This window comes from Eleutherodactylus coqui, chromosome 11, assembly GCF_035609145.1.
Source record: "Eleutherodactylus coqui strain aEleCoq1 chromosome 11, aEleCoq1.hap1, whole genome shotgun sequence".
Classification (NCBI taxonomy): domain Eukaryota; kingdom Metazoa; phylum Chordata; class Amphibia; order Anura; family Eleutherodactylidae; genus Eleutherodactylus; species Eleutherodactylus coqui.
In genome coordinates this window covers 5,484,856-5,504,566 of record NC_089847.1, presented here as the reverse complement: position 1 = coordinate 5,504,566, position 19,711 = coordinate 5,484,856, and the positions used below count along the sequence as shown (strand labels likewise).

General features: G+C 47.5%; 1 protein-coding gene across 2 annotated transcripts in view; it reads left to right on the top strand.

Annotated features, from left to right (window-relative positions):
• HYDIN (HYDIN axonemal central pair apparatus protein) overlaps window positions 1-19,711 on the top strand; it is a 110,377-nt gene that overhangs the window by 82,658 nt on the left and 8,008 nt on the right. For both annotated transcript variants that reach the window (XM_066583641.1, XM_066583640.1), the window contains exons 48-73: window positions 4-218; window positions 296-478; window positions 2,111-2,230; window positions 3,174-3,333; window positions 5,166-5,338; window positions 6,829-7,027; window positions 7,102-7,201; window positions 7,323-7,422; window positions 8,581-8,749; window positions 9,353-9,594; window positions 10,284-10,404; window positions 10,672-10,876; window positions 10,957-11,192; window positions 12,308-12,459; window positions 12,637-12,826; window positions 13,182-13,296; window positions 14,054-14,305; window positions 14,398-14,540; window positions 14,614-14,829; window positions 14,967-15,127; window positions 15,198-15,292; window positions 17,905-18,115; window positions 18,454-18,678; window positions 18,758-18,896; window positions 19,179-19,344; window positions 19,455-19,602. In XM_066583641.1, coding sequence (XP_066439738.1) covers window positions 4-218; window positions 296-478; window positions 2,111-2,230; window positions 3,174-3,333; window positions 5,166-5,338; window positions 6,829-7,027; window positions 7,102-7,201; window positions 7,323-7,422; window positions 8,581-8,749; window positions 9,353-9,594; window positions 10,284-10,404; window positions 10,672-10,876; window positions 10,957-11,192; window positions 12,308-12,459; window positions 12,637-12,826; window positions 13,182-13,296; window positions 14,054-14,305; window positions 14,398-14,540; window positions 14,614-14,829; window positions 14,967-15,127; window positions 15,198-15,292; window positions 17,905-18,115; window positions 18,454-18,678; window positions 18,758-18,896; window positions 19,179-19,344; window positions 19,455-19,602 — 4,436 coding nt within the window. The remainder of the gene's footprint in view (window positions 1-3; window positions 219-295; window positions 479-2,110; window positions 2,231-3,173; window positions 3,334-5,165; window positions 5,339-6,828; window positions 7,028-7,101; window positions 7,202-7,322; window positions 7,423-8,580; window positions 8,750-9,352; window positions 9,595-10,283; window positions 10,405-10,671; window positions 10,877-10,956; window positions 11,193-12,307; window positions 12,460-12,636; window positions 12,827-13,181; window positions 13,297-14,053; window positions 14,306-14,397; window positions 14,541-14,613; window positions 14,830-14,966; window positions 15,128-15,197; window positions 15,293-17,904; window positions 18,116-18,453; window positions 18,679-18,757; window positions 18,897-19,178; window positions 19,345-19,454; window positions 19,603-19,711) is intronic.

Below are 19,711 nucleotides of genomic sequence, written 5' to 3'. Positions count from 1 at the left end.
AAGGAGGAACAACTGACGCCCACCAAAAGCCATAGCAAGAAGGAGAAAGCTGTAGACACTGGCCGTGAAAGCCAGAAAGAAAAACGCCGCTCCACCTCTTTGCGCAAAACTCAGCAGAACGTGGAGAGCCATTCTCCACTGCCTGGCGCCAGGACACCCGTCTCAGACATGGACCACAGCAGTGTCACAGGAGAAGGTCTGCCAGAGAAGTTACCCCGGTAAGAATATTGTCAGAGCAGTTGTTTGTCCTGTGCCGCTGAGATGTCTACCCTCTCACTCCTTCTTGTGCCTGCAGCCTTGGAATATTCCGCTGGGTGGTGCCAGCTGGTGGCGAAGTGACACTACGCATTCATTTTCACTCAAACCATACTGGAAGCTTCGATCAAACCCTGAACTTTGAAATTGTAGGAACCCGCCGTAGATACCAGCTGTACTGTCGAGGAGTGTGCATCTTCCCTACCATCAGTAAAGACCCTAAGTAAGCGCTTCATTATTGCAGCCACAAGCCAGTTTGCAAATGAAGTATAGAAAGAAATGATTGTAGGCCAGAGCTGGCTTTAGTTTGGATGGTGCTCACTGCTGGAATGTCCGTTTATGGCACTCCATTATGTTGTACAATATAATGCCCACGTAATAAAATGATAAAGTATACAAATAACATTATCATAAAGTGAAGACATTAGGCAGTGTGGCTGCTTCCTGTGGTTCGGGCACCTAGTGTAGGATCAGAGGTACAAGTTTTGGGGCTTCGGCCCCTCCTTCAGTGGTGGTGATTGACGTAATTGCCCCATTGTTGACATTTCTCCAGGATGTGAGCCGAGGTGTCTACCTCTACCCAGCTCTGCTGTCCATAAAATGCTGACTGTGACGCCTGTCATTGCCCTACAAGGGGTGAATGATTTCATTCATAGCGCCTATGGTTGTGGCCAAACATTTTGAGACTGACGCAAATTTTGGTTTTCACAAAGTCTGATGCTTCAGCTTTTAGAGTGGAAATTTCCATAAACTCTAGATTGTTATAAAGAGTGATCAGATGAATTGAAATAAATTGCAATCATCCCTTGCTATCAAAATTAACTAAATCACAAAAACCTAATTTCCACTGAATTTGTGAAAAAGACTTCAGGGCGCCCAAGAAAGTCCAGCAAGTGCCAAGACCATCTCCTAAAGGGGATTCAGCTATGGGATCTGTTCAACACCAGTGCAAAACTGGTCAGGTCAGGAATGGCAGCAGGCAGTTGTCAGTGTATCTACATGCACAGTAAGATGAAGGATTTAGGAGACCGGCCAGGTGCCAAGAAGGGCAGCCATGAAAAACATCAAGGAACATCTAGAACAATGATTGGAGAAGAAAAGGTGAGCGGTACTATGAGTCCTGTATCATGCCAGCAGTATGGCATCCTGAGAACATGGCCATGAATAAGGAATTGGAGCCTCGTGTGGCACAGCAAAAAAAATGCAGTCCTAAGCTCTCGCTCATGACCAGAAGGTTGTGAGTTCAATCCCCGCACGCTCCAAAAGCAACTTCTCCCAACCATCCAGGAGCAATCTGGTGATGAACAATGCTTTTTCCAGCATGATAGAGCAACATGTCACAAGGCAAAAAATGATAACTATGTGACTCAGTGAACAGAACATTGAAATTTGGGGTCCATGGCCAGGAAACTCCCCAGATCTCAATCCCACTGAGAACCTGTGGTCAACCTTCAAAAACTGGGTGGACAAACAAAAACACAGAAATTGTGATAAACTTCAAGCACCGATTAGGAAGCATGAGTCGCCATTATCAGGATTTGGGCCCAAAGCTGATATCCAGCATGTTCGGACGAATGGCAGAAGGCTGGAAAATAAGGGTCAACACTGTAAATATGGAGTCTTGGCTTAAACTAAATGTGTTTGTCCATAAAAGTGTAAAAACTTATGAAATGCTCATAATTGTACTTCAGTGACCATAGAAAGATCTAAAAACACGGAAGCAGCAAACTTTCTGAAAACCAAAAATTGTGTCAGTCTCAAAACTTTTGCCACGACTGTACGAGTGGGTGAAATACGTGGGTCTGGCCTCTTTGTTCCTGGCAGTCATGAGCTAATTCTACGATTCTGATTTCAGGGTCGTCTTTCCACATCGCAAAAAGGAAATCCAGAGTGATGAGATTGTTCACAAGAAATTCATCCTCCGCTCTGGCACCTTTGACTTCGGACCGCTGCTGTGTGGTAAAAGTCGGGAGAAGTGAGTGCAGGCGTATACTGTCCCCCAATGATGATAACCCGCAGTCACTGGCAGACAGGGTGGCAGCACAGACCTTTATTGGAAATCATCCATATGTCTTCATTCTGCTGTGCAGTCTGTGCTGTCATGTCTTGTAATGCCAGGAACTTGGGCATCTTCGGAGTATAACCCGCAGGCGGCATAAATGTACATGGACAAGTCTATATCAGAAGAGCCTTAAAGGAGCTGTCAGATATCCCCGCTGATCAGAATGACAGGAAAATTGTGCAGACAGCAGACCAGTCACTTATACATATATCTGCTAAACCATTGCCAGCTGCTTAATGCCCGTAATCTGTAAAACTGCACTGCCCCAATACCAGAGCTGGTACAGGGAGTACAGACTGGAGTGTCTCCCTGGCAGCCCATTAAGTAAGCACAATGAACTCCTAGTAGAGTTGTCAGTGACTGCACCACGTTACTGCTCCACGTTACTGCACCACGTTACTGCACCACGTTCCTGCACCACGTTCCTGCACCACGTGACTGCTCCACGTGACTGCTCCACGTGACTGCTCCACGTGACTGCACCACGTGACTGCACCACGTGACTGCTCCACGTGACTGCTGCACGTGACTGCTGCACGTGACTGCACCACGTGACTGCACCACGTGACTGCACCACGTGACTGCACCACGTGACTGCACCACGTGACTGCTCCACGTGACTGCTCCACGTGACTGCACCACGTTACTGCACCATGTTCTCTATTACACCTGCGGCTCTTCATTGTGTCATCGTACACCGAACTGACCTGGCAGGATAACTTTATATCAAATAGTCGCATGTACAGCCAGGCAGAGACCATGTAATATTCTGCATTGGGTGCTAAAATGTGACGCCCCTGGTGGCGATTTTTTGGAGCTGCAGGATTTGGCAGATGTTATTGTGTAATCTTTACAGATATAAAGCTGGACAATATCCGGAGAACATGGAGACGCTGACCATCTGCAATGTGTCTCCCCTGGAATCTGAGGTCCTCTTCTGCTTCCAGTATGACATGAAAGCTGCAACCTTCATTCTGGATCCCCCGACCATGAGCCTAAAGCCCACTGAGAAACAGGTATGTTTACATTCACACGGAGCCGCCCCCTACACAGCAATGTGATGTCACACAGGTCATGGAAGGAAGACTGGGCACATTTACTAACCCTGTCTGTTCGTTACACTGTGTAAACATAAACCTAGCCATTTGAAAATGCGCCAAAGTTATTACAATTAGGTAAAACAGAAAAAAGTTTGGTACTGTGTTAACCAGTAGAGCAAAGTGTGATTGTTCTCAGTGAGAGAAACCAAGTAACCTTGTAGACATGATACCTCAAAACTACATGATGTTACAGCAAGCTTTTGGGTGGTTCTCTTATCGACCCTTCATCAGGCTCTGAAACTGGTTTGGATGGGGCACAATTATAACACAAATGCAGAGACAACACCCCTCTTGATCTAAATAAATGTTCACACACAGAAATTTGAGACTGTCTCGGACTCAAGACTTAAAATAACACTAAACAACCTGAGAAAAGAGATGAATACTTAATCAGTCCACTGAGCTAAGGAATGTGACAGTTTTATGATGTCTGCTATCTCTCCTTTTAAAGTCCAAACATAGAGATGGAAACACTAGCTCCACAGCACCACCTATTGGATGGAAACATTCTTACAAATCAATTCCTGAATTTTTATGAATTTTTTGTTTGTTTGTTTGTTTGTTTTTTTAACTTAATAACAATTCAGAAATTGATTTGTAAGAATGTCGCCATCCAATTGTTGTATTTTAAACCACGTTCCATTTCCGCTAAGGTAAACCCCTATGACATATAACAAATATAGTGCACAGCATTTTTGGCATCGGTTTTTTGGCACAAATTGACCCAGAATTGTAGTGCATTTCACTTGGAAAAACTGCCACTGTGTGTTCTGTAACATCATGGACCAATCAGATGAGATCTTTTCAGATAAGCGTGTCAAATGGAGTCATTTCAGATGGGTCTGTCAGATTCAGCCATGTCAGATAGGGTGTCAGACAAAGTTATTTCCAGATGGGGGTGTCAGATAGGATTATGTCAGATGGGAGTGCTAAATGGGGCCATTTCAAATGGGGTTCTTAGATATGGCCATGTTGAGGGTGTCAGATAGGGCCATTCCTGATTCAGGTGTCAGATAGGATCATGTGAGATGGGGGTGTCAGATGAGACTATGTCAGATGGGGCCAATCTAGATGGGACCATGTCAAATGGGGTTGTGAGATCAGATCATGTCAAACGGGGTGTCACATGCGGCCAAGTCAGATGACGGTGCTATATGGGGCCATTTCAGATGGGGGTGTCAGACGAATAATCATCAGTTCAATGTAGTCACACTTATGCAGATGATTTCCTGGACTGTAGTGGTTGAAAGAGCGCTGTGTTCTTCCGGGGCTATGATGAGGTCTGACTACATGCATGCAGCCGTAGGCTTACCTCACACTGTCCTGACCTGTCTCCTCATCGCGAGGGCTGCTGTGCGACATTAGCTGTCAGCCTCATTACATCTGACCAAATAGCCTTCATAGTAGGAAGTTTAATGTGTTTCCAGTCTTATGCGGCATGAGTCCCCCGACTGTTACCCCAGTAAAATTAGGACCGGGCATGTATGATGTCACCTGCCTGATGGTCTCTTGTGCTGGGGTCTCGCAGTAACGGAAATGTAATGGCCTGCAGGTTTATGAGGGAATCGGCGTATCTGAATGTGATCCTTTTGTCATTCGTTCAGATTTTGAGATCTGTTCATTCTCTGCCATATGCCCCCATGTTCTTTGTACCTCCCATGTCCAAACCTCGTTATATATAGTAATAGGAGAAGGATCAGCCAAGAATGCAACCAGGAACAGTGACTGATCCACGTGTTTTATCCCAGGAGCTCTCCATATGGGCCTATCCCACCGCCCCAGGGCTCTTTGAAGATAATATTGTGTGCTGCATTAAGGACAATCCTGAGCCAGTCATATTCCATGTGAGCTGCAGAGGTGTCCGCCCGGAGCTGGAGCTCGACCGCAAGCAGGTTCACTTCGAGAAGATGCTGCTGCATCGGTGAGTAGATAGATTGTAGAGGGGAGGAAGTGATGCTGATGGTTATAATCTCTCAGAGGTGCTGCCCCCCAGTGGGTTGTCCTCAGTGTTGTCTGCGAAGCTCCTCTGTGACTATTACACTGAGGGCGGCTTCACAGACTCTGCTGGACCTGACTAGTATTATCCAAGATGAAGGGTGGACCTGACTAGTATTTACCTGGATGACAGGTGATCCTGACTAGTATTCTCCTAGACGACAGGTGGACCTAACTAGTATTCTCCTGGATGTCACGTTAACCTGACTAGTATTCTCCTGGACGACAGGTGGTCCTGACTAGTATTCTCCTGGAAGACAGGTGGTCCTGACTAGTATTCTCCTGGAAGACAGGTGGTCCTGACTAGTATTCTCCTATATGACAGGTGGTCCTGACTAGTATTCTCCTATATGACAGGTGGTCCTGACTAGTATTCTCCTGGACGACAAGTGGTCCTGACTAGTATTCTCCTGGACGACAGGTAGAGCTGACTAGTATTCTTCTGGATGACAGATGAAACTGACTAGTATTCTCCTGGACAACAGGTGGACCTGACTAGTATTCTCCTGTACGACAGGTGGGCATGACAAGTATTCTCCTGGATGTTACCTAAACCTGACTAGTAATCTCCTGGACGAGAGGTGGAGCTAACTAGCATTCTCCTCGATTTATATTTTCATGTGACTGGTATTCTCCTGGACAACAGGTAGATCTGACAAGTATTTTCCTGGATGATACGTTAACCTGACTAGTATTCTCCTGTACGACAGGTAGACCTGACTAGTATTCTCCTGTACGACAGGTGAACCTGACTAGTATTCTCCTGGATGACAGGTGGACCTGACTAGTAATCTCCTGGACAATAGCTAAAACTGACTAGTATTCTCCTGGATGACAGGTGGATCTGACTAGTAATCTCCTGGACAACAGCTAAACCTGACTAGTATTCTCCTGGATGCCACGTTAACCTGACTAGTATTCTCCTGAACGACCGGTGGACCTGACTAGCATTCTCCTGGATGCCATGTTAACCTGACTAGTATTCTTCTGGATGCCATGTTAACCTGACTAGCATTCTGCTGGATGACAGGTGGACCTGACTAGTATTCTCCTGGATGACAGGTGGACCTGACTAGTATTCTCCTGGATGACAGGTGGACCTGACTAGTAATCTTCTGGATGACAGGTGGACCTGACTAGTATTCTCCTGGATGACAGATGGACCTGACTAGTAATCTCCTGGACGACAGGTGGACCTGACTAGTATTCCGCTGGATGTCACGTTAACCTGACTAGTATTCCGCTGGATGTCACGTTAACCTGACTAGTATTCTCCTGGACGATGGGTGGACCTGCTAGTAATCTCCTGGATGACATTTGGATGTGACTGGTATTCTCCTGGATGACACAGCTTGCACTGATTGAGCGTTAATGCACTGGCGTACCTCAGTCCATTAATGGTCTGCATATTCACAGGAAGAACACCAAGACCGTCTTCCTCAGGAACAGCACCTTCTTACCAGCTGCCTGGAGGTTAACTGGACTGGAGAATCTGGGTGATGACTTCTCTGTGTCTCAGGACCAGGGTATCGTGGCACCTCGCTCCGAGTATGGTTTACAGCTTCACTTCAAGGCAGTCAAAGCCAGCAACATCAAGAAGTTCATCCGTCTGGAGGTAAGAGAGGTGATGTCGTCGCTGTGTGTCCTGGTGAATCCAGGGTCTTCTCATGTGCTCGGCTCTCACTGCAGGTTTCTGATGTGGAGAACATCCTGGGCATCGTGCAGCTGGAGAACATCCATGTGTTTGCAGAGTCTTACGATGTGGCTCTAGATATCAGCTTCCCTAAAGGTAGAGATCATGTTCATGTGTCGAGCTGTGGATACTGATGCCACTTGTATAGGATGTACTGGGGACAGACAGTCTTGGATGCTGCATGTGTCTTCTTCACATCTGGCTGCTCTTTGCCCAGGTACAGATGGAGGCCTGGACTTCGGAGTGGTGAAAGTCTTAGAAGAAAGTAAACATACTCTTTCTCTGAAGAACAAGGGGAAGTACGAGATCGGCTTCAGGTAAGTGACGAGGATGTATACAATGAGAACATGATATCAGCTCGTGTAAAAGGGCTCTTACAACTCCGGTGAGGAACCCTCCCCAGGCCTGATGTGCCACATTGACAAAAGTCCAGTGGCGTAACTATAGGGGATGCAGATGATGCGGTTGAACTCGGGCCCAGGAGCCTTAGGGGGCTCATGAGGCATCTCTTTTCCATATAGGGAGCCCAGTACTATGACTAAAGCATTATAGTTGGGGGCCCCGTTACAAATTTCACATGGGGTCCCAGAAGCTTCAAGCTACGCTTCTGCAAATGCCCTTTTATACGCAGTAGGTCAATGTTTCCCAACTCCAGTCCTCAAGGCACTCCTACAGGTTACGTTGTCTAGATTTCCTCATTATTGCACAGGTAATATAGTTATTGTCAGTCCTCATACATTACTACAGGTGTTCTTGCTATAGGATATCCTGAAAACATGACCTGTTGAGGTGTCTTATGGACTGATGACTCTTAGCAGCAGATCTCTCTGTGTAATGATGAATTGGTTGCTAACAACAATTGAAAAGGCGTGGGAGACGAACAATCGTTGAACCCCTGTAGAGTTTGAATCAGCCTTTGTAAAAGGCGAGGTAAATAAGTGCCCGTCTCTATGATCGTCGCTCTTCTTGCACCAACTGGTGTAAGAGAACCATAACTACCATGTAACGATGAAGCACAGAGCTTATAATCCAGTGATGTAGTGGGAGAAATGACCCGATGGCTGTGATGTGGCTGCCGTTCACGCCGCATCCTGCTCTCTGGTCATTATTATATAGGCTTTGGATCGACCAGTCCGGATTAAAGGGAAATGTGAGAAAATAGGATATACCGGTCAATCATAGCTCACCACAGAATGATGGACTCCTAACTAGGTGACCTCCTGAGACTGCTTACTGAGGACTATATAGGAAGGTGATATGGTCATGTAAGGAGAGTATGGCAGATGTAGGACTTTCCATGTGATGTACTCATAATAAGGTGACATGATCAGGGCCCAGTAACATCGGGAATTGATGGAGGAGGTGCCTCTACTGCTGGGACCAGCACCCCTTCCAGGGATGTCACAATATGTTACACCATTATTACTGCCACAGAAAGTCTCTCTCACCCAGATCTACGTATCTTCTTCTAACAGTTTCTCCTTAGAAGTCCCCGTTCCAGGAATGCCTGACCTAAACTCCATCTTCACCATCCTGCCGCAAAAAGGAACCTTGAGCCCCAACGAGCGAGCCACTCCGGTGCAGATTGTGTTCCAGGCCAAGAAGGAAGTGCAGATTATGGATAAACCCATCCTGAAGTGCCAGGTATTCTGTAGAGGGTAGCTGTGGGTCAAAGAGGATGCAGGCTCCTTTCTCTCTCCTCATCCTCACTTAACACAAGCGGTGGTGGAGAGAGTGCAGGCTCCTTTCTCCTTATCCTCCCTGCACATGAGCGGCGGTGTGGAGGGGTGCAGGCTCCTTTCTTTCTCCACATCTTGACTACACGTAAGTGGCGGTGCGGAAGGGTGCAGGTTCCTTTTCCTTATCCTCAATACACATAAGCAGAGGGTGCAGGCTCCTTTCTCCTTATCCTCACTGCACATGAACGGCGGTGTGGAGGGGTGCAGGCTCCTTTCTCCTTATCCTCACTACACATAAGCAGAGGGTACAGGCTCCTTTCTCCTTACCCTCCCTGCACATGAGCCGCGGTGTGGAGGGGTGCAGGCTCCTTTCTCCTTATCCTCACTCCACATGAGCGGCGGTGTGGAGGGGTGCAGACCTCTTTCTCCCTCTTCATCCTCACTAATCATGAGCAGCAGTGCAGTCTTTACAGTCCTGCCTCATCATATCCTGGTTATATTACTCGCAGTTATAGTGACTGTACCCGATATGAAGAATATTGATGTATCTCATCTGTCTTCCCTGCAGGTTATTGAACCCAACCTGTCCGATGCCGGTGAGACGATAGCGAGTATCCCAATCCGCATCTCTGTCTCATCAGCTTTCGCCAAATACCACCTGTCGCCATCCTCAGACATTAACTTTGGAGCCATAGTGATGGGCAGCCGCAAGTTGTGTTCCTTCACTCTGGAGAACTGCGGTCTTCTTGAATTTCGTTACAACATCAGCAAAATGATCCGTGAGGTGATGATTCAGCCGGCCAAGAAGGGGTAAGAAGATGACCTCCTATGAGACTGTATCAGCGTCCTCATCGCAGGACAGAGATAATCTCTAATAACATTACAGTGATCCCTCGCTATATCACGGTTCAATGACTGCGGCTTCAGTGCATCGTGGATTTTAGATAGACCATATAGAATTCTGTTTTTGCAGAGTTTTTTGCTATATGGTGGAATTTTGCGGTACATACAGGAAGTACAGTACGCCATTAGCGCATGCCAGCGCGAGATTGAACACGGCACACTATTGGCCGATGGAATGTGTTCTGTATCCTGGGTGCTGATTGGCTCACAGATTGTAGCATCGGTCTGTTTGTTCACTTTTGCGCTTGTTTGGCAGTTTACCTGACAGATTCATTTGTGTAAACATAACGCCGCTACTTCACTGATTTTCACGTATCCAGGGGGTCTCTGGAACGTAACCCGATAGACGAGAGATCACTGTATATAGTCCGTGAGAAGGTACTGCATAGAATCATAAGGGGGCGCTGATCTGTGACCTCCTCCCTATCAGTCTGTGACCCCACTCCTTTTCTGTACAGAATTATGAGTGGTCCCTGATCTGTGACCTCACCCACTTCAGTCCGTGACCCCACCAGCTTCTTTGTAGAGAATCTTGAGGCACCGCTGATCTCCTGCCCGTCAGTATGTGACCCTACCAGCTCCTTTGTCTCTTTTAGGCTGGCTCCTGGAATGAAGAGATATCGTTCCCGGGAAGGATCTGGATCCAGTAGGTCAGTTGCCTTAGGCAAAACAAAGCGTGCGGATTCCCAGCTGAGAGACGGTAGTACTTCTGGGCAGGTATGTCCAACCTGCATTGTTAGATGCTACTTACTGCTCATTATCATTATTTGCTTGGGGACTTGTCATAGGGGCCAGGGCTGAGATAATGATGTTGAGAAGAGGTAATAAGTAGCTGTGTCCATAAGAACATCTGGACATGATATTGTGCAGCTCTGCGGCCATCACTTTGCTCTATGTACAGTATATATATATACTCATATATGATGTTTCATAGACTGTATGTGTGCAACGTCTCATTTTCTGACCAGGTGTATTTTCCTGTAGGCTCGCTTTACGCTGGGCATGTTCACAGTGTCACCCGGCTTTGGATCCCTTCCTCCAGGGGGTCAGCAGATCATCAGTGTGGAGTGTTTTGCTGACCAGCTGGGCAAGAGCGAGGAATTCCTTGCTCTGGATATTTCCGATCGACCCCCAGATGACCAACCTAACGGAATCCCTTTCCACCTCATTAGTGAAGTGTGCACCCCAGGTGAAGCTCCACGAGGACCAGCGTTCCTACATCACCCGCTGGGGCAGGGCACACATGTCACCATTATCTCTTCTTTCCAGGATTTGTCACAGATGACATTGCCAGTATATTCGAAGAGCACCGTATTGTAGGGGACGCCAGAGTCCTGCAATGTCTGCCGCCGCTGCAGTCTGGGGGGATCTACCTGCAAGAAGAGAAGCGGTTCTTATTCTTGAATGTGCTGGTGGGACAAACATCTGTCGCTCGCTTCAAAGTTATCAACTCTGGAAAGGTTCCCTGCGATGTGGCTCTGACAATCAAACTGCTGTCCACTAAGGTAACAATGAGGCTGCGAGACTGAAGGGTTAAATAGGTTTTCCAGGAAAATACCATTGAGGATCTATTAATGAGAGCTGAGCCTGCAGTTACAAGCACCCGCCACTACACAGGGGTCAGCGCAGCGGCTTCCACTCTGACTCCTGTGGTTGTAGCCCTGACAGCATCTCTTATTATGGCTGTGTTATTTAGTTTGCGAATCTGTTCTTTTTCCATTGCCTATACTAAAATCAGATATATCCCTGTATCAAGACGTCTTCTGAGATTTCTCAGTGAGGGACTTCGACCTTTTTGCTATAAGAAGCACAATAATTATATCAATACATATAACTCTGTCTATTCTGTGATTCTCAGTGAGGACGCCCACCTTTCACTTTTAGGAAACACAATGTGATCAGACTTTCGTCAAAGCCTGGATCCCTACGGGTAATAGTTCCGCATCGGGTTATTATCTTTATAGTTAATTTAAAATGACAACTTTGCACAACAATTAAACAGCAACATCAACACAAAGACATCTAGACCAGGGTTCTTTGGCTCTGTGGACCAGTCGCTTACATTGAACCCAAATGGACACACATACCCAAGTCAGGAGTCCTCTCGGAAGTGAGAAACGGAAAATTTTGTAAGAATAAGGCTTCTTACCATACTGCAGTTGTTGACCATCCGTTCATCAGCATGTAACTCTCTTACTGGTGATGAAGGACCTTTGATGATGTCACTGCCATGTGATCATGGGCGGAGCATGTAAGTCACTCACAAACACACTTACTACTCACTCACGCATGGACGGACAGGTCCTCTTTAGTATTTTGATATGAGTTTTGATAAAATAGAGCAATAGCAGCTAGTACAAGCATACATTTAGCATAAATCAAAAATATTCATCATCACGCCCGATCAGCTGATCGACCGGAGTCCTGAGCGGCGGACCCCAACCGATCAACTATTGAAAACTATCCTGAGGATAGGTCATCAATAGTATTTCCCTGGAAACCCCCTTTAAACCCTGAGCATGATCTGGGGTATGGGGAACATGGCTCTCCTGTGTCATATAGCATAGAGGATCAGTCTGCTTTGTGGTGTAGATCTCAACCTTTGACTCTCATTTCCTAGTCTGTGAGTCGCAGCAGTGACATCTTCGAGGTCTGGCCATCACGTATGAGTATCCCCAGCCATAGTCACAGCTATGCCAGTGTGTCCTTCACCCCGCAGAGCATGCAGACCTACCAGGGCTCCTTCGAGGCGACTGTCGAGGGGATTACAAGGTACGTGTTATTCTAACAATGACATCGACTCCCTCAGTAAGCAGATAATTGGCGCTCAGAGGGTTTTAGAAGTACAGTATCACGCAGTACGCTGGTGACATGCCGTACGGTGGTAGCGGTGCGAGAAGTGTGATGGGATCTGTTACCTCTTTACACTTTTCCTGTTTTCCTCACCAGCGCACTTTCTAAATATCGTAATTTGACCTTTGATATTGTTGGAGAGGGAAACCTTCCTCGCATTACCGTCCTGCGCCCAGCACTGCGCAACAAGCATGGAAACCCGGTTCTGCTTTTCCAGAGACTTCTGATTGGTCAGAGCCAACAACTGCTTCTTGTCCTAAAAAACGAGGGCTCTGTCCCCGCACAGGTGGGCCGCTCCGGCATGTAACCGACTGCTACGGCTCGTCATTGCATTCATCTCATTTGTTTCAGTCTTCTCTATGTTTTAGTATATATCTGCCTATTGCCCTGTGTATAACACAAATATGACCTGTATGTTCCAGCTGCATGTCCGGAGATCAGTATCCGCTATGTATCTGCCCTCCTGCCCCAAGACCAGTGTTCACTATATATCTGCCCTCCAGCCCTGAGTATCTGCTATATATCGGCCTTCCTGCCCCAAGATCACTGTCCACTATATATCTGTCCTCCTGCCCCTGTATATTCACCATTGATTTGTCACAATCTGGATCTCAGTATTAATTACTCGCTTTCTCGCTTAGCTGAATATTGATTTGCCAGAAGATGGACAAGCATTTTGTTTAAAGCCGAAACCGAACACTCACTGTATCTACCCTGCGTGGTTGGAGACCGGACATCTGGAACAGTCAGAAACAGGTACATTGCACAACTTCAGGGTGGAGAACAGGTGTACAATGCACGGCTCCAGGAGGAGTACAGGTGTACAATGCACGGCTCCAGGTGGAGAACAGGTGTACAATGCACGGCTCCAGGTGGAGTACAGGTGTACAACGCACGGCTCCAGGTGGAGTACAGGAGTACAGAGCAAGGCTCTAGGTGGAGTACAGGTGTACAATGCATGGCTTCATGTGGAGTACAGGAGTATAGATCAAGGCTCCAGGTGGAGTACAGATGTATAGTGCAAGGCCCCAGGTACAATATAGGAGTACAGAGCTAGGCTCCAGGTGGAGTACAGGTGTACAATGCACGGCTCCAGGTGGAGTACAGGTGTACAATGCACGGCTCCAGGTGGAGTACAAGTGTACAACGCACGGCTCCAGGTGGAGTACAGGAGTACAGAGCAAGGCTCTAGGTGGAGTACAGGTGTACAATGCATGGCTTCATGTGGAGTACAGGAGTATAGATCAAGGCTCCAGGTGGAGTACAGATGTATAGTGCAAGGCCCCAGGTACAATATAGGAGTACAGAGCTAGGCTCCAGGTGGAGTACAGGTGTACAATGCACGGCTCCAGGTGGAGTACAGGTGTACAATGCACGGCTCCAGGTGGAGTACAAGTGTACAATGCACGGCTCCAGGTGGAGTACAAGTGTACAAATCTAGGTGTATCTGACACTACATCCACATCTCCTCTGGTAATTTTGGGTTCATCCTCTCTTTCCTCCTGGCTGACAGGGCGCCACGCTCACACTGCCTCGTTGAATCTCTGTCCTGGGGAGACTGCAGAGTTTGTGGTGGCATTCTGCCCTCCTGAGCCGCAACGCTACGACGGTGCTCTCATCTTGTCCGTGCTGGATAATCCATATGAGAAAAGCTGTGTGCAACTTGTGGGAGAGGGTTATAAGGAAGACCTGACCCTAGATAACATCCACAGCCCCGGAGAGCTAGTTACCCCCGATGGGCAGCTGGAAGACGACGTGGTAGAAGGTGAGGGTGTGGAGCGGTGTCCCATACATCACTGCTGGCTCCTACTAGGGGAGTGCTGTACCTTCAAACATGTAATGTCATGTTACTTACAGCTGCCCGTATCGAGCATGTCGTCTTTGGTGACTGCCACATAGGACATCGATACCAGGTGACCTTTACCATGACAAACCGCAGCCAAACAGATGCCATGAGATTTGAGTGGCCATCAGAGCCCCCTCTGGAGTTCTCCCCTCAGGTAGGGCACATGATGGCGTCACATAACATCACACTGCCCTGTAAGGTAACCTAACTGACTATTCTGCCGACAGGTAGGACACATTCATGCTGGCTGTGCTAAAGACGTGACTGTCACCATGAAGTCAGATGTGGCCGTGACATTAAATAAGTTTCAAGTGAAGTGCAAAGTTTCCCGGATTTCGTTCCTGCGCCCCCTTGATCAGGTGTCTGACTGGGACGACAGAATGAGGACCGTAAGCTGGGTGGACAGTGGTAAAGGAATGGCCGGGAAACATCCCAAGAAGAAGGTATACCAACACTAAGAATCCTCCTGAGTGACAGCTTGTGGCCGTCTTATCTCGTTTCTCCATATAGAAATGGCGCGTAAGCTAGAACCGGGTAGACTGGAAGTAGCGGCTCACGCTCATACATTGTCTGTCTGCAGGTGATTGAGACCGATCCAGAGCCTGCTCACCTGATACTTGATGAAGAGGCTCGAGAGGTGGAGCTGCTGATTACTGCCACTGTGGAGTATGCCCGATACACTGCCAAGTGTGAACACGTGCACTTCAAGGACACTCTGCTGTATCAGACACGCGTGTACAAGTGAGTGGCATAGAGGGTGGCAGGGTCACCCAACATCCAGCAGCTAACAGGCATCCCTCCACTTGTGCAGGTTCGTCATGCAGAACACGGGCACCGTCCAGCTGCAGTTCCTCTGGCAGGTTCAAATGGAGGGTCAGAGAAAACCGGGAGCGACAGACACCGGCGGTAGGTACCGGTCCTGGGTAAGTGAGCAGCTCCACAACTCTTAGTGTCCAATCCAGCCAGTGAAGTCTTTTCATTCTCCAATAGGCAGAGTTCAGACCAGCGTTCGGGCTCAATTCGTGTTTCCATTTTTTGCTCTGTTACGGGAGCAGGAGAATAGAATCTCTATTCGAAGGGATTCATTCTATGACACAAAAATGGGGTCCGTCCAGCCTCCATTATGCCCTCCAGCATTTTCCTGGACAAAGCAGCACAGCATTCTGTTGCCTGAGGCGAAGTGTGAAATACGCCCCGCTGCAAACAAAAAACACTTAGGCATTGAAGGCGCTAATATACAAGATACCCAACACATATTTGAACCATTGAGGCTTGTCTGAAGTGACAGAGTAACAATATCCCCAGTAGTGGCACCCATAGTAGGTGATCCCCATAGTGGCCCTAGTAGTAATAGTGACCCCCCTTAGTGGTACCAGTATTAAAAGTGACAAGTAACCTTTGTTAGTAGCCCCAGTAACATAGTAACATAGTAACATAGTAACATAGTATGTAAGGCCGAATGAAGACATTGTCCATCTAGTCCAGCCTGTCTATCCTACTGTGTTGATCCAGAGGAAGGCAAAAAACCCCAAGGCCAGAAGTCAATTAGCCCTTTTGGGGGAAAAATTCCTTCCCGACTCCCTAATGGCAATCAGACTGTTCCCTGGATCAACCCCTAATAGTTCCTACCTGCCTATATACCAGGATTGACACTTAAACTAAAATTTATATCCTGTAATATCCTTCTCCAGAAAGACATCAAGTCCCCTTTTAAACTTCTCTATGGATTTTGCCATCACCACTTCCTCCGGTAGAGAGTTCCACAGTCTAACTGCTCTTACAGTAAAGAACCCCTTTCTGTGTTGGTGATGAAACCTACTTTCCTCTAATCGTAGCGGATGTCCTCTTGTTACCGTCGTGGTCCTGGGTGTAAACAGATCATGGCAGAGATCCTTGTATTGTCCCCTCATGTACTTATACATGGTTATTTGGTCGCCTCTTAACCTTCTTTTTTCTAGAGTAAATAGTCCCAATTTGGACAGCCTCTCTGGGTATTCCAGTCCCGTCATTCCATGTATTAGTTTAGTCGCTCTTCTTTGAACCCCCTCAAGCACTGTGACATCTTTCCTGAGCACCGGTGTCCAGAACTGTACACAGTATTCCATATGAGGTCTGACAAGTGCCTTATATAGTGGGAGGATAATGTTCTCGTCCTTCGCCCCTATACCTCTTTTGATGCACCCCAAGACTTTATTTGCCTTTGCAGCGGCTGACTTGCATTGGTTACTCCAGTTTAGTCTATTATCCACTAATACCCCCAGATCCTTTTCCATATCACTTTTCCCTAGTGGTACCCCATTAAGTGAATATTGGTGACATCCGTTTCTCCTGCCCATGTGCATAGTCTTACATTTTTCAACATTGAACTTCATTTGCCATTTTTCTGCCCAAGCCCCCAGCTTATCCAGGTCCGTTTGTAGCCGCACATTGTCCTCCGTTGCATTAATTATATTGTATAATTTTGTGTCATCTGCAAATATTGATATTTTGCTGTGCAGCCCCTCTATCAGGTCATTAATAAATATGTTGAACAGAGTGGGGCCTAATACTGAACCCTGTGGCACCCCGCTAGCGACTGTAGTCCAATCAGAGTACGAACCATTTATTACCACCCTCTGCTTTCTATCGTTGAGCCAATTTTTTACCCACTTACACACGTTTTCGCCCAGTCCGAGCTGCCTCATTTTGTATATTAGCCTATTATGTGGCACGGTGTCAAAGGCTTTAGAGAAGTCCAGATATACAAGATCAATAGATTCTCCCTGGTCCAGCTTAGAGCTTACTTCATCGTAGAAACTGATGAGATTTGTCTGACATGAGCGACCCTTCATGAATCCATGCTGGTGAGGAGTTATTCCCTTAATCTCCTTGAGGTACTCATCGATTGCGTCTCTCAGAATCCCCTCGAAAATTTTTCCCGTTACTGAAGTGAGACTTACCGGCCTGTAGTTACCAGGCTCACTTTTGCTCCCTTTTTTGTAAATTGGGACCACGTTGGCAATGCGCCAGTGAAATTGTTCTACTCCGGTCTTGATAGTGTCTAGAAATATTAGGTATAGCGGCCTAGCTATCTCGTCACTTAGTTCCTTTAGTATCCTTGGGTAGTAGTAATAGCAACTTGCATAGTAATCCTAGTAGTAACAGTTCGTAGCTCTAGTAGTAATAATGCACCTGTTAGTGGCTCCAGTAATGATTTACATAGTAACCCCAGTAGTAAATAGTGCCCGTTAGTGGCCCCAGTAGTAATTATGTCCTCCTTAGTGGATCTCCAGCCGGCCACCAGCTCAACACCATCAGGCATTTAATTCAGTCTGTAGGTCCGGACTAGCGGCCATTACCGCATTAATCAGACTGTGACCCCTGACCTCTCCTCCCGGGGTCTGCATGCAGAAACGCAGATGCCAGGTGGAGAGATAGCGGTTGCTGGACTGGAGCTATGGACTGAATGAGTTAAATGCCTGAAGGTGTTGGGTTGCTGCCCGGCTGGCTTGTTAACCATTGCTGTACATTCTCACCAGAGTCCCCGGGCAGTGCCCGCAGCTCCTCCACCAACAGCCGTCCTTCCAGTGTGCTAGAGAGTGTGTCCTCACTACTGCCCTTGGGAGTGGAGGCCTCTCCATTTAGCGTGCAGCCCCATAGCGGTGTCATCCCGGCTGGCGAGAAGCGCGAGTTCCTTATCAAGTTTTCTCCCACACAAGTTGGAGAGTTTGAAGGTCGTCTGATTTGCAGGTGAGGATGCTCTACAGCGGTCAGTGACTGGTGATGGACGTACGTGTGACTCTATGTAGCCTATACTGTACTCTTATAGACGGAGAGTAGCCGTATGGACGACGACACTGAATGCACATAACCTCAGAAAGCGATAAATGTGTTCGCTACAGAGATGTAGCACCATCTTACAGCAGCTAATGAGCTGTGCGCCTTCCTGCAGTGATGTGTATACCCAGGGAAAGGGCAGCCACAGGTTGGCCCCTGGCCCTGGTTTGGGTATTAATAGAAGACCTGTAGGTGATGCAGCCGTCACACGCTGGAATCTGTTCTGACTGGTGATGTTTTCTGCTCCACAGCATCCCCAACACGTCCCCAGGGGAGCAGCAGCCGGTAATGCCGGTGACGGGGCGCAGTCTTCTCCCATATTGTCACTTTCAGCTGGAGGATTCAGACTACATCAGCAGCGGGAGGAGGAATCCAGAGCTGTGTGGGCCCCGTGGGGCCCCCTCAGGAACAACCTTGGATCCTAACACGCGGGTAGTTGAGTTCACTTCTGTGGGTGTGAGGACAAAGACCAGCAGGTAATCTGGAGCCTGGAGCCCTCTACTTCAGGAACGAGCTGACTGCACGAATGACTTTTGCTGTTATTTTGCTTTGTAGGACCTTCAGCATCGTGAATCCTACCTGCGGTCCATACTCTTTCCTGTGGACCTGCGAGGATCACCCAAGTCTTCAGACTCCTGCAGCCTTTCGCTGCTTGAACAACCAAGGAGTTATCCAAGCTGAAAAGAAGATAGAGGTAAACCACAGTAATAAATAAGTGCCCCCTGCCCTTCACTGTTCTTGGTGAAACAAAAAAGAGGTTATGTACCGTGTTAGCCAGTAGAGCAAAATGTGATGACCAAGTAATCTTGTAGATATGATACCTTGTAATGGCTAACAAAAATACTTGATGTTAATGCGAGCTTTCAGACCTCTCAGGATCCTTCCTCCTTGTGTGGTTTATATGCCCCATCCATAAATGTGCTGACACGTTGGTTTATGTCCAGTGGAGATCTTGATAATCTTCTCCCCATCACAGGTCGGCTTCGACTTTGTCCCTCAAGTTCTGGACATCACTGAATCTTTCTGGACATTCTCACTTCCCGAGCAGCACATCTCTGTCCCATTCCTGCTAGTCGGAAGAGCCCTGGAGCCCTCTGTCTTGTTGGACAGGTCACATCTGAACTTTCGCTCTCTGCTGATAGGTATGTTCCCATTACGTATCTCCTATGTGACTGGGGATGTGGACAGAATAGGGGTCTGGTTGTCAGGATGGTTGGTGGCCCCCCAATCATTGCTCTTGTGTTGTATACAGGGCAGGAGGTGCAGGAGTCCATCTACATAATCAACAACGAGGACAAGACCTTCAGCTTCACTATCCGTGACAGTTCACGGTTTTCGGAGGGCTGCAGTCATTCCTTGACAGTACAACCAATGGAAGGGATGGTCCCTCCTCGGAGCAGGTAACATCCAGACACCATGTGCAGATCACTGCCCTGCATCTCGCTCATATTCATTCTCTGTTCTTGTCCTTACTTTCCTCTGTAGCTGCTCTCACCCTTCATCTCTATC